General features: G+C 42.5%; 2 protein-coding genes across 15 annotated transcripts in view; one reads left to right on the forward strand and one right to left on the reverse strand.

The window, feature by feature from the left end:
* The first annotated feature begins 8 nt into the window (after window positions 1–8).
* On the forward strand, window positions 9–10621 carry ORC6 (origin recognition complex subunit 6). Of its 2 annotated transcripts, XM_030026927.2 has the most exons (8): window positions 9–127; window positions 857–986; window positions 1812–1975; window positions 3096–3185; window positions 4265–4377; window positions 5640–5711; window positions 6374–6487; window positions 6999–10621. In XM_030026927.2, the coding sequence occupies exons 1-8, from the start codon at window positions 63–65 to the stop codon at window positions 7055–7057; spliced, it is 807 nt and encodes a 268-aa protein (XP_029882787.1). In that variant the 5' UTR covers window positions 9–62; the 3' UTR covers window positions 7058–10621. The 2 variants fall into 2 exon arrangements, with proteins under 2 accessions (XP_029882787.1, XP_029882786.1); XM_030026926.1 differs by having other exon boundaries at window positions 6374–7416.
* Window positions 8407–13363, reverse strand: part of MYLK3 (myosin light chain kinase 3) — a 64146-nt gene continuing 59189 nt past the window's right edge. For all 13 annotated transcript variants that reach the window (XM_030026913.2, XM_030026909.2, XM_041125795.1 and 10 more), the window contains 3 exons: window positions 13158–13310; window positions 11154–11286; window positions 8407–10143 (listed from right to left, as the gene is read on the reverse strand). In XM_030026913.2, the coding sequence (XP_029882773.1) occupies window positions 10072–10143; window positions 11154–11286; window positions 13158–13310 (358 nt within the window). In that variant the 3' untranslated portion in view covers window positions 8407–10071. The remainder of the gene's footprint in view (window positions 10144–11153; window positions 11287–13157; window positions 13311–13363) is intronic.

Below are 13363 nucleotides of genomic sequence, written 5' to 3' on the forward strand. Positions count from 1 at the left end.
CCAGTCCGCGGCCGAACCTGGTTCCGCGTCGCGGGGCCGCGCGCTGCGGGGCGAGCGGTCGCATGGAGCGCGGGGCGGTGCGGCGCCTCGCCGCCCGGCTGGGCCTCACCGAGCCCAGCGTCGTCAGGTACGGCGGGCCGCCCGGCGGGGAGTACGGTGCCGCGGGGCGGCTTCCCCTCGGGCGGCCCGGCTGCGGTGGAGCCCCGGGAGCGGCGTCTTCCTCCGGCGCGGCGGGCGGGGGGGTGCCCCTGCCGGGAGTCGGTGCCGTCCCCTCCCGCTGTAGGAGAGCCTGCGCGACGTGCAGCGCTCCCGGTTACTGCGCACCGGCTCCAGCCGGCCGCCCCCGCTCTCGGGAGCGTTATTCCCGTCCGGGTAAGCGGGTCCGGCCGCGCGGTGCTGGCCTGGCCCGCGCCCCTCCCGCCGCCTGGCCGGGCTTCGCCGCCGGGCCGGCCTCGGCTGCTCCCCGGGGGGAGACTGGCGGGCCCCGGTAGCCCTCCCGGCACGGCAGCGGCAGCCAAGGCCTGCTCGCCTCCTTGCGATGCCGGCCTGCCGTCGGTTTTCTTTGGTCCTGGTCGATGTGAGAAAAGTCACCGACCTTGCGGTACATGTGGTTACCGAAAGAGTCGTTTCAGGCGATGAAATGCAGAGCTACTGCCGCAAATTGTTAGAGAAAGGGCAGTGTTATCCTGTGTTTGCCACCCTGTTTACCACCCTTTCCCTAAGTGTGTGCTGCAGCCACTGCTGGAGTCGGGGTGCTGGACGAGGTAGACCTTGGATCAGTTACCATCCTGCCATTCTTACTGTCTTCTAACTGTGCTTTTGTTAACGAGGGCTTTGTATGCTGGGTCTTTTGCAGAAAAGCTGAAGAGTATCTGCGGCTGTCCCAGGTGAAATGCACAGGATTGATGGCTCAAATGACAGCGACAAGCAGTGCTGTGATGTGCCTGGACCTAGCAGCTAGTTTCATGAAACAACCAGTTGACAAAGTAAGACACAGTATACGACTTGGCTGACTGGTGCATTCTCCATAAGCCCACTAGAATCACTGTTCTGTGTAGTGTATGTCGGGAGGAGGAAAGGGATAGTAATAACTGACATTACCCTAGCAGTGTGCTGCTAAACGCAGAGTTAGACCTTTCACTACTCACAGTTTGAAATGGTAGACTGAGATCAGTGCCATAGTCACTTCACAAGTTCAGCTTGCTTTGTTATAATTTCAGCTCTTTTAGTAACAAATAAACTACCAGCAAGGATGTTAAATTTAAGATCTGTCCCTTTTACTGTGGGAGGGAAGCAGTGGCTCCAAGGAATCCCTCTCTATAGTCGTACCTGTAAACATCCATCTACAGACCTGCCAGGTAAATGGCACTGAGCTGCCAAAACAATGTCTGGTATAAGACGTTCATGATTGTCCATTTGCAGACAGAGGAGAATTGAATTGGACCTGACCCCGTGAGGAGTAGCATAAAAGTATTGCTCAAGTCTTCAAGTTGCCCAGATCTTGGTTACCTTTGTTTTTAACCACCTTGTGATAAAAGGGCCATGTCATATTGTATGGAAAAGACAAGCCTCATTCCAGTGAAATGGTCTAAAAATAACACTGCATTAAAAGATGCGGCATTCCTAGGTGGTTAATCTTTCTGTGTGCAGTCAAAACTTACATCATTCATTACACAAATTTGTTTAATATAGCAGTTGAACTTTACTTTATGGTGTTGCGTGGTTTCTCCCTAATCTATTTTGGTTGCCTGAATAAGATGTCGGGAAGGAATCTTGCTAATTCTCGGGGTTTGTCTTTGTCTTCTTGAAAGAGCTATTTTGTTAAACTCTCTGGTTTGAAGAAGACAACCTACCAGAGCTCCATGAAGTCTTTGGAGTGTTTGCTAGAGGTGAACCCCAGATTGGGAATGCGAGACTTGGCTGTGCAATTCTGCTGCACAGAGGCAATGAGCACCGCTTCAAAAATACTACAGAGGTGAGGAAGCTCTCATGAGCACGCTGGTAACCACTAGTAATATTCTTAGTTCATTAGATGCACAAGGAGCTTGATGGTTTGAAGGGCCAGGTGTCTCCCACTGAGTGGAGTGATGAGGTGAGTTCTAAGCACTGACACTCCAGCCGTTTATCTAGGCTACTTTTTAGAATACATATTAGAAAGAATTAGTCTGTGAATCTCAGTAAGTCATTGTCCGAGTCCCAGTTCTTCAAGCGGGAATAGTGTAAAAAACATAGAACTCTTAGTCCCTGTGTTTGTCTATAGCATCATGCTGTCTTCCATGTCACAGTTGGATCATGTCACAGTTCAGAAGTAATGCTCAACAGAAACAAGTCCTCCCTTCTGGAGAAGCAGATCTCTTACAATGTATAGTACCTGTAAAAACAAAAGGTAGAACAATTCAATGGAGATTCAACAGATATAACTAAAATTTTGCACTCTGTAACATCTACTGTAACAAGAGCAATCACTGAAGAGTTGTGTTCTGGAGTGCTGTCACCCTGATAGCCCATAGTTAAATGCTGTTAGGGATTTAGAATATTCTGAGTTGCTGGTCAGTGAACAAAGGCTGTGTATGCTTGTTGATGCTTAATACAAACTAAAAAAACCAGCTTGGGGACAGGTGTCAATAAAAAAATCGCTAGTGCTGCACATCCATCATGTCATTTTCTGTATTTAAGCCTTCATCTGTGTAATATACATATTAGAAGAGTCAAAGAAACTATAATTCTACCCTCTATAGGATGGATTTATGCAAAGCATCTCATTGTAACTTTTAGATGTAATGTAGAGATAAAAGTGCTGTGTGGATGGGGAGCACAAGACATAGATTTTACTGACCTGCAGTGACCCAGCTCCTTAAGTTAAAATACCTTTAATTCAAAAAGAGGAGATGATCCTAATTCCCTTCTTTTCCCTAGTGTCTTTTGCTCTTCTCAGCCAGTAGCAGCTGTTTCTGCTTCACTGGGTTGCAAAGGAGCAAGTGATCCAACAGGAGACCTGTTCGACTGCTGAGTAGTGCCATGTGACAAATTCATTTCAACAGCTTCATTTGAGGCAAATGCACTATACAATTCTCTCTCTTATTGTTGCTCTTTAGGTATGAATCCAGCCTCTCTGAAGCACAGCAAATGGACCTTGATTTCTCAAAACCACTTTTTGTAACAGCTGCACTATTCACTGCATGCAGGTGAGTATAGCTTGAGGGATCTTTTGTGGGCTTAAATGCCTAGTGAGACACCAAACTGACACAGTGCTTATGGTGTAAGCAACTGATTCATTCAGCATGTCTGAATAGTCTGAAGGGTCTTGCTTAGTGCATTTTGCTGCCCTGCTCCTGGAAATGGAGAAGTCTCCAACCTATACTGCATTTGCTTTCAGGAGAAAGCAGAAGTATTATATCAAATATATGGAAAAGAATCTTGAGTTAGTTACCCTAAAATAAATGACATTATGTCTTCCCTGGTGTGTAAGTGTATGCTGTGGGTAATTCTATTAGGACACATCCATGTCAGTAGCTGAACAACTTCTGTTAGTGTTTTGCACTTCACCCTCCTTCCTCTCAGCCTAACCAGCATAATTCCTTAGTAACATTTTCAGATTTAGTGGGGATTTTTTTCCCACATCAGGATAGATATGAGCTGGGCATAAAGCAAAAAGTGGCTTTTGGTGAGATACTGCTCATGGTGCAAGAATGGCTGCTGGTTTACTTCTGAGCACCAAGAATCAGCCATTCTGAAGAAGGAAAAACCTTTGGGAGATGGATCCAATAGCCTTAGGCCTACATCAGCTTGAAAGATAGGTGTCAGGAGCACCTGACTCAGCAGACCCTTTGTAAGAATTTGCTTGCATGCAAATATCTTCCCTCTCAGTATTATGCCTTGTAACAATCTTATTAAGTGATTCAGGTGCTGTGTTGCACAGCTCCTGACAAGTCTTCTTTTGACACAGAGGTCCCATTCAGCTTTTTGCAGTAGTGGGATTTTGTCCTGGTTCCCTCAAAATCTGAAAAGTACCTTTTCCTAATAGAATTTCCTCATGTAACTTGAACTAACCCTGGCTCTCAATTTCTGAGCTGTATTGAGTGAGTAGTGTAGGGACCTGTTTTTTAAGCAAGTTTGTTTCTGAGTGAGACAAGGATTAGACAGGATGAAAACTCAGGCCTACCTTCCTCATTCTCACAGGCAGTGCTGGTATAGTAAATGTCACCCTCATCTGAGTGAGAGTTGCTGGAGTATTGCTTTGTACAGAGATAACTTTCTCTTGTAGGTGTTTGAAGCTAAAAGTGGACAAAACTAAAATGTTGGCTACGTCTGGGGTGAAAAAAGCAATCTTTGACCGGCTGTGCAGTCAGCTGCAGAAGATAAGCCAGCAACTCAGCAGTAAGTTTTTTGGCTTTATCCCTGTAAGACAGCATATCCATTGCCTGGCCTCACAGTGCCCCATCCTTTTCCACTACCGATTTCATTCTGATCACTTTCAGCCAAACCTGCCTATCCATTCCAACATGTTTCCTGCAGCCCAGTTCCCAGTCACAGGAATTGCTTCTGGGGAAGTCACAACAGCTTAGCATGTGGCAAGGCCAAAAATAAGTATTTTTCTCTCTTCTCAAATGCTTGCTGCTCCTTACATTCTCTGCTGCTGCAGTTTATTCCCTGCTTCACCCATACTAACTGACCTGTCTTGGATTCCTCCTTCTTGCTTGGTTTCTGTACCCTATTAACATGGCAAAATGAACATAAACATCTTGCTACCTCTGCTGCTTTGACTGACTCAGTTCTGTGTTTTCCTTTCCCCCACTGCAGGATTAACAAGCCTAATCCTTGCTCTTCTAGTAGTAATTCAGCCATTACCTGACACCATTCCTCCACATACAGTGGGCAGACATGAGGAATCTTTCTCACCTGTTGTTGAACCTGCAGCTCTCTCCGCTCCTTTTTGTGGAGGAGGAAGATTGAAATATGCCACAGGTCTTCATGTCCTTACATCTCTGCTCCTTCCTACTTATATCCTTTTTCCTTTTCCAGGCTTTCATTCTTCCTCTCCCACTGACGGTACCCCTGTTTCACCCTGTCTTCATGCTTCATATCATGAAGTTTTCTGGAATGTGCTGCCTGAATCCAAACCAAAAGCTGCTGCTCTCTCCATAGGCATGGACCTTCCCATAGTGCAGTGCCCTATAAAAAAAACCCCAAAACCTTACCCCACCTCTAAAGCAACTAGGAGTTTCTGTATCAGTTCAGGGAAGAGCGTGCATTTGTATATACGGACAGCCCCCAATGGGTTGTGCGCATCTATAATACAAAGTGTGGAAATGGGATAGAAGGAGAAGAAATAACCGATAATCCTGCCTGAGTTATCAAAAAGGGTGGCAGTGTGTTTTTGGGGTATGAACATGGTGGATCATTGTGGTTACAAATTCAGCAGCAGTGCAGCCAGCCAGTCTGTGCAACCCTTGAAGTGTGTTGGCACCTCTGCATGTACAGCTTGGGCATCAGTCTGGACCAGGGAACTGCTCTGACTAATAGACAATACTTCTGGAAGGTGGCACTGCTGTCAAAGAACTGACTATAGACCGCTACCCTTGAGGCCCCAAACACCATTCAGAAGCAAAGCAACTTTTTTTTTTTTTTTTTTTTTTAAGAAGATGTTCCACTGGCTGCAGAGACCACTGAAAGCTTGAACGCCAACCTGGAGCATTGTGAGAAGGAAGATGGTAAGTTGTGTTTATGAACTAAAATCAGCTCACCAGAGCAGTCCTGAGCTTTAATGGTGCTTAATAATATTTTATCATAGAATATCTCAAGTTGGAAGGGACCCATAAGGATTACCAAGTCCAGTCCCTGTTCTTCACAGGACTACCTAAAACTATATCACATGCCTAAGGGCATCATCCAGATGCTCCTTGAACTCTTGACAGGCTTGGCACCATGACTTCTCTGGGGAGCCTGTTCAGTGGCCAACCATCCCCTCAGTGAAGAACCTTTTTCTAATCTCCAATCTGAACTTCCCCTGATGCAGCTTCCTTCCATTTCCTTGTGTCCTATGTTTTAGTTGTGTAATATGCCATAATATTCAGTTCACAGCAGCATACTCCAATTCTGCAAACCACTGGCTAATGAAAGGAAAAAGAGAACCTAGCAGAAGGACAATGGTGTTTATACTGAGTAGTCCTAGTAGAATTAAAGACAAGTCTTCCATTCAGACACAAAGGTGAAGAGGTGACTTCTGGCAGATGAGGGGAGCAGCAAACCACAGGATTAGATAATATAGTGCAAGACCCTGTGCTTGTGTCTGTACATTTGCTCACTGCCATGGTTATTGCCAGCACCATATTGCCCACGATGGCCTGTCATGGACTTTCTCCTTCTCTCATAGGATCTGAAGATGACAAGGAGATGCCATGTAAACGGCCAAAGACTGAAACAAAGCAAGACTATGAAGAATGGAAAAAGAAAATCCTGGAAAATGCTGTTAAGGCACAAGAGACAAGTAGGAGTACTGTCTCTGTAGTGCCACCTAGTAATATCACTGCTGCTTGCTCACAGTTTTAACTTTCTCTCTGCTCTAACAAGAGTTCAGTGGCATGAGTGTTGGCTGCCTGGTAGCCAGCTAATTTTATTTATGAGCTAGTTTTTAAGTATTTAAGAATGCTATTTTTAGTAAATGACATCAGAATTGAGGTGATTTTACAAGAAGCCTGACTACTTGCCGGGTGGGTACTGGAGCAGCTATGGCATTAGGTGGTAGAATAGCTTCATTTCTCTTGCTGCAAGAAGCAGGTAACATTCTAATGCTGTGTTAAGTGTAAATAAGTTTTAAGTTACATGCCCTTGTGCCCCTTGCTGGAAGTAGTCAGTGAAAAAAGAGGGAGGGGACTAATTGTGCCTTGTTACACTGCAAAATCAGCAGAGGAATTATAAGACTGATAATTTTATTATCTTTTTTTTTACTGTTGAAGAAATATTGTTTAGTCACTGAATTAGACTTATTTTTATGACCTGTATGGGACTGAAGTCTCTTGTGCTTCTAACAGGTCCCAAATATTCCAAGAAACAATAAAGATAGTAGGAGGAAAAGCTTTGTATTATATCAGGTTCTTGGCACTTGTCATATATAAAACCCTTAGAGCACAAAATAAAAAGACATACAGGAGATGTCTGTTCTTTAAGAAGGAAGATACCCAGGGGACAAGGATCTTGTCTAGGTAATACAGGTTTTTTGCCTCTCACAGTCACAAGCTTAGCGAAGAGGAGACAGTGCCCTGCCCTGTAGTTCTTAGAGGCAACTTCTCTGGTCCTACACTTGCATCCCAGCTAGTCAAACTACAATTTGTGTTAAGTACTTTTTGAGAAAAAAAAAAAAAAATCACAACTTTGGCTGATGTAACTATAATAAAACCAATCCAAGTCTTCTGCCCATTTCTCTTGCATGTTTTCTGCCTGAGATGTGCAAAGCAAAGTTAACTCATAAACCCTTGTTTCAAAACAGCCCAGAAAACCATAAGTGTCCATATGAAACAAGATAAATTATGTCATGTCTGAGCATTTAAGATTTAAAACACTGCTCCCATATGAGTTTCTTCTCATCAGTAATTTAATGGCTTGCCAAATGCCTCACTGCTGTGCGTACTCCCTGCTTACCTGGCTGACGCTGATTGCACCAGGATTACGAGAGCTGATATCATTAACTGCTTTAGATATCAGTGTATGGGGCCAGTTCTTTTTGTCATACTTACTGTTCCAGTGACTCACAGGTCACCTCTGGTTTGTTCTTTTAGCTTTTTGTAGACCTCAAAGCAGAAACATCCCATAAGGCTGCAGAGGTGGGTTCCATGGTACTGCAGAACAACGTGATGGCTGCCAAATCTAAAGGGATTTCTTTCTATTAGAAATTAAATAGTAATCCTGCTGGCCAAATGCACCTTCTCTTTGTAGAAAATGGAGAGGAAATAGGTACAAGACAGCAGAAAGCATACATGTGTTACCTTCTTAAAAAATAAGAGGAAGAAGCACACAGTAATTGGAAAATTAAAACCTACTGGACATTTTCCTTTCACTTCTCCCAATGCATAAAAAAAGAAATCACTTGAAGCCAACTTTACTTGAATTAGCAAGAGCTAATTTCATTCCAGATGAGAGTTCTGAAACGTAACAGTAAGTATTGGGGAACAGACTCCAAACAATTGTCTGATGTGCAGAGAAAGTACTGGATAATTAACCCACATTGAGTAAGAGCTGTAACAAAATGTCTGCCATTTACAGTCTGATCTAATATGTAGCAGAGGGTCCTCAGAATGGGAGAGAATCCAACCTAGTACATTAGCATTCTGTTGTTAAGACCTGCTCAGAAATACTTTCAGGTTTGTTTGGCAGGGGGGTTAATTTAAACCAAAATGAGGAATAGGCTTGTTCCACTTTAATGGAATTTATTAGTATTAATTCAGAAATATACAGACCAATTAATATAATCACATTTAGCATGCAGAACTACTGTGGAAGGAAAACATGAACTAAAGTGGGCCTTCACAGAAGGTGATACACTGTCAATATTATTTTACTTGATTTTAATAATTTTGCTCTGTCTCAATTCTGGAAATGCTGCAGAAGCCCAGAATTCAGGACTATGCAAAGTGAGAAACACTGGAGTGGAAAAGATAACTAGACTAGGGTAAGCCAGTCTTACAAACCTCCTTATTAGCAAAGAACACTTTTGCAAATTCAAGGGATGTGAAAGTCCATAAAGGTAAAGGGAGCTTTACAGTGATTTGATGCCTTTGCTGGAAAGCTAGTTTTAGTACTGTTAGTTTCTGGTTTTCCTAGGAGCCCATCCAGCCCACACTGTGTTTTGCAGAATCTAGAACAGGAATAAAGGAAACCACAGGTTTAATAAATAATGTTACACTTTTAGCTGAGAGGTTGTAAGGGGCTCCAACTCTTTATACATCAGGAAAAAGTTTAAAATCCAAAATAAGTTAGTATTGTTAAGAAAACATTTAATGTTCAAGAGCAAACTGGGGGAAAAAAACGGGCTTCAACCTCCTAACTGGGCTAAAGGCAAAGTCTGGCAACACACCATTTCCCTGCCACTGAACAGCAATAAAACCTGTTTTGCATATCACACCATATTAGTTTCTCAGACTTCACTAAAATTGTCCAAAAGGAGAAAACAATCCTCAAACTAAAACTTAGAAAATTAAGGGCTGCAGTCACAGCCAATGAGAAGCACTTACAAGTTTTAAATACATACAAAATGATGTCTGGCAATCTTTTCTGGACAACATGAGATCTTTTTGCATAGACCTAATGGTCATTAGGTGATTTTTATTTGTGGCAGTTTCACCTATCTCCCTTCCAACAGTTCAATCAATTCACCATGAGAAAAAGCATCAGTGGACCGACTGACTTCAGTTGCTTCAAACCAGGATTCCTCATACTTCCTAACTATGCAGTGGCTATTTTTTAAAGGAGAGGGCAGAATTAAAAAAAAATAAACAACAACCCAAAACTGTTCAGCTCTGAGTAGCTGCAGTGAATCATCATCATCATGTTTGGAGGAAGAAATTAATTTTTGAAAAAATTACAGAAGAAAAGGATGTCCCATATCTTTTGTTCTACATAACAAACATCTGAGGGAAAAATTGTGCCACTCTTGTGGCAATGCTCTGAAATTGATGACATACATCAGTCATGAAGAAAGTCTGTAGAGATCCCATGCTTGATGTGAGAAACCAGAAAACTGACAAGGTGTTTTCTTGTGTAAACACACCAACAATACTCTGCAGAAGCAAAGCCTTCAGCAAGAAGTCAGCCCCAATAACAGCCATGTTTTTCCATCACTATGTACAACAACTAAAAACTTGTAAATAGAAACAAGGTAGCTTCTGCTTTGAGAAATTATTTCAGTGCCTCTTCCTTGAGGTGCTTCTGGAACCTTAGCACTACCACACATAATATTTGAGGAGGACAAACCCAAAACCTTATGTTATAAAACAAAGGGGTAGAAATTATTGAATATACTGAGTCCTTCCATGGCTTCATGTCCATCTCCAAGAGTGGCAGATGCTTCATATAAGCTTAGGCAAGCTTGACAGACATACTCTGAAATCTCTTCAGCCTATTAGCAGCCGCCACCACATAAAAATGTTTCTGTGAACGAAACAGAACAGTCCAAGTGTGAGTGCAACTGAGGTAAAGGACCTTTTCTGTGGCTGACATGGATTTTTCTTCTTGGTAAATCCATTTACCTCTAGCGATCCACACCTTGTGTGGACCGCAGTGCAGAACAGCTTTGTACTGGGGAACCACTGATGACTGCAGTGCAGACTGCTGGTACTGTGAACTTCTGCAGCATTATTACAAATTGTACAGTGATACGTCTTTAGGTTATGTATTTTTTTAAAATGCGAGTGCAGAAGTCTGTGACCAAACAGCTGGAGTGCAGGAGTGGAAAAAGTGTAAGGCTCTGGTTTAACTCCTTGGCAAGGAATTACAACTCTCCAGTGACAAAAGAAAAGGAAATGGTCCTCACTGAGTTTTCTTCACATTTCCACAGGCTTCTTTGTAACAAAATCGCTGTGTTCACCTTTCAGGATCGATTATCTATAATCCAATAAAGATTCCAATAAAAATTCTTATGTATCACTTCTTCATATAAAATTCAATTCTGAAGGAGCATGGGGTTATCAGAAAGGTTCTGAGTTCTCTGGATGGGTTTAAGCCTCACTTTGTGTCTCTCCCACACTTTTACTCTCTGCAATGGGAAGCACGAAACTCCCTTATGTTGTATCCCTACTCCCTAGTGACAACGGAACAATGCAACTGTTGTCAATGGAAAAAATCTCTCCAACATGAAGAGAAAGAACATTTAATATAAGCTAAGTAGCATTTGAAGTCTCTGAACTTGTAAAGAAAAAAAAATACTAAACGCCAATCAGAAAGAATAAAAATTGAAACCAAACTTGCTAAAAATAGAAGCAGTATCATTCTGCAGGAGAAAAAACTTGATTTACAACTGAAAATAGACTTCCAAACTTATATTTACAAGAAAGAAGCCTGTGTGCAAAAGTGAGCCAACACACAAAAAAGGAGGGAATGGGTCTGTCTGTGTTGAGTGGATTTTCCCCCTGGAAAAAGTCTGCCAGACTTTGTCTATTTACCTTCCATTTTCTGTGAGCCATGTAACCCTGGAGCAACAACTGGGACTTCAGGCGAAGCTTGGACTTCTTGGCTTTGGCAGGTAGATTGTTTAACCACTCGTGCTTCAGACACTGCGTTGCACTCATCCGACAGCTGCAGGAGAGGAAATATGCCATGTAAATCCAGCTACCCTCAGTGCCATTTTCTCGGTGCTCTGTGCTCCTCAGTACTACTGATAAAGAAACTGCCTTAAATGAACCAACACAAGCGAGTGGAGATGCCTCCTGAGATGCTGTTCATCCAAATGCATAGGATGCTAAAGACATCCTGCACTCTCCAGTGTAAGGGGTGAGTGGTGTGAAAAGCTGCTGGTGGGTCTGCAGTGGGTTGATTGAGCTGTGGTTAAATACTGTATTTTGCCTTTTTAGGGTTTGGTTTTAGGTGTGGGGGTTTTTTCTTTGACGAAGCAGATGTACAGGTTCATCAGTTTATGTATCATTTTGTTATGTGAATGCAGAACTTCATTAATAGAATCAATACATAGAGAAAAATATTTGTGGTGTTACCTGTCTGTCCTCATAGTACAGGCTTATTCTGTGCCTCATATTTAAAAAGCGCAATTGTCTATTCACGCTAAACTTGGATCAAGCTAAACATACATTATATTCTGACATTCAACAATGGGCCCAACTGTGAAGGCCTATCCAAAAAGCTTTGAGAAATATATGGTAATAAAGGAAATCCTGGGGGAGAAGTGTTGAGAAAGAAAGTTTAATTTGCCTTTTTTCAAAACAAAAGCCTAAGCCTAACACCTGAGCTCTGTCTGAGCTGTCACTGAGAAGATAAGGAAAAGACAAGTCCTGCCTGCTCGCATATGATTTCAGTAGTCAGGAGAGGTAGGTACAGAGCTTGCACAAGGCCAGACCTACTGTCCCAGCACGGCAAAGGTGCCTAGTCTGTAGGAGAGCAAAGGTTGTCCATGTACCTTGTGAACAAGTGGGCCAACTAATTGTTGCTCTTTGCATCTCACTGACAACACTCTTTTCTTGCATAGTCATTTCATTCACAGCTTCTAACCAGAAGTGTCCCTCTGGAGTCCCTATTCCCATTGCACAGAAAAAAAAAGGAAGACTCCAAAGCAAAGTTTACAGTTTCATAGCAAATCACCATCACAGTCCGAGAAAAAACCCTTTGTTGTCTCCTGCTGGCAGTATGCTAAAGTTCAGTTTATTCTTAGCTTTTCATGTGACTTACTGTTCAAAATGTAATTAGTACTATAACTGATTTGTCTGATTTAGGTAATGATCTGGAAGTTGTTAATATTCTAAGCACTCCTTTGAATTCCTCTCAAACACACAATCTGTTTTACAGTATGCATCATTTCCTGTTTTGATTAGTTTTGTATTGCTACTCAGCAAGAGAAAATTTTCTCTACTCACATACCCAATCCCATAGCCATGGTCTGACATCAATATCATCCTCGTTCCCTCCAGTTATTTCATATGTGCAATCACTTTTTATTACACTGGAGCCAACACTGAGAAGCCACATGCAGAGTTAAGTCCCAAATGCTCCTTAATATCTACCAAATGCATGTAGACTACTTTAGAAGAGAACAATGCACATTTTCACAGCTGCAGCTTCCATTTATCCTCTACGGCATTCAAGAGACGTTTTTGTAATTTGTCAGGGCTTGTCAGAATCCAAAGTAACAATACAAATAGCTTTTGCTCAGAGAAAGAATACTAAAGACAAATTCCTACACAGCAAATCCTTCCATATTTCCTCTGTTCTGCCTGTATTGATGCTACTGTGAAAAGCAACTTTCTTCAGTCAAGGTACACAGACATTGTCCTTTTAAATAGGGACTTTTGAATCACTGAGGAACTGCCCAGCAAGCACAGATACAGCATACAAAAATGTCACATATTAAGCTCTCATTGTCGGCTGCAATCCAAACAGTTGGCTAGGAGGAACTTAATGTCATTAGGTGCTACTGTCCTCACGATCAGATAAAGAGGTACCTTTTCTCCTTCACAAGTAGTCTGGAAATGAAGTCTTTAGCTTCCTCTGATAGCTGTTCAAATGCTTCTGCATCAAAATCCCAGCTGCAATTAACTACATAATTCATTGTCTCTGCATCAGTTTCTCCCAGGAATGGGGACAGGCCACTAAGCCTTAAAAAAAGAAAGAATGGGAGGGAGATGAGTAGGTATTATATGCAAGATGT

Source organism: Aquila chrysaetos, chromosome 9 (genome assembly GCF_900496995.4).
Source record: "Aquila chrysaetos chrysaetos chromosome 9, bAquChr1.4, whole genome shotgun sequence".
Classification (NCBI taxonomy): Eukaryota; Metazoa; Chordata; class Aves; order Accipitriformes; family Accipitridae; genus Aquila; species Aquila chrysaetos.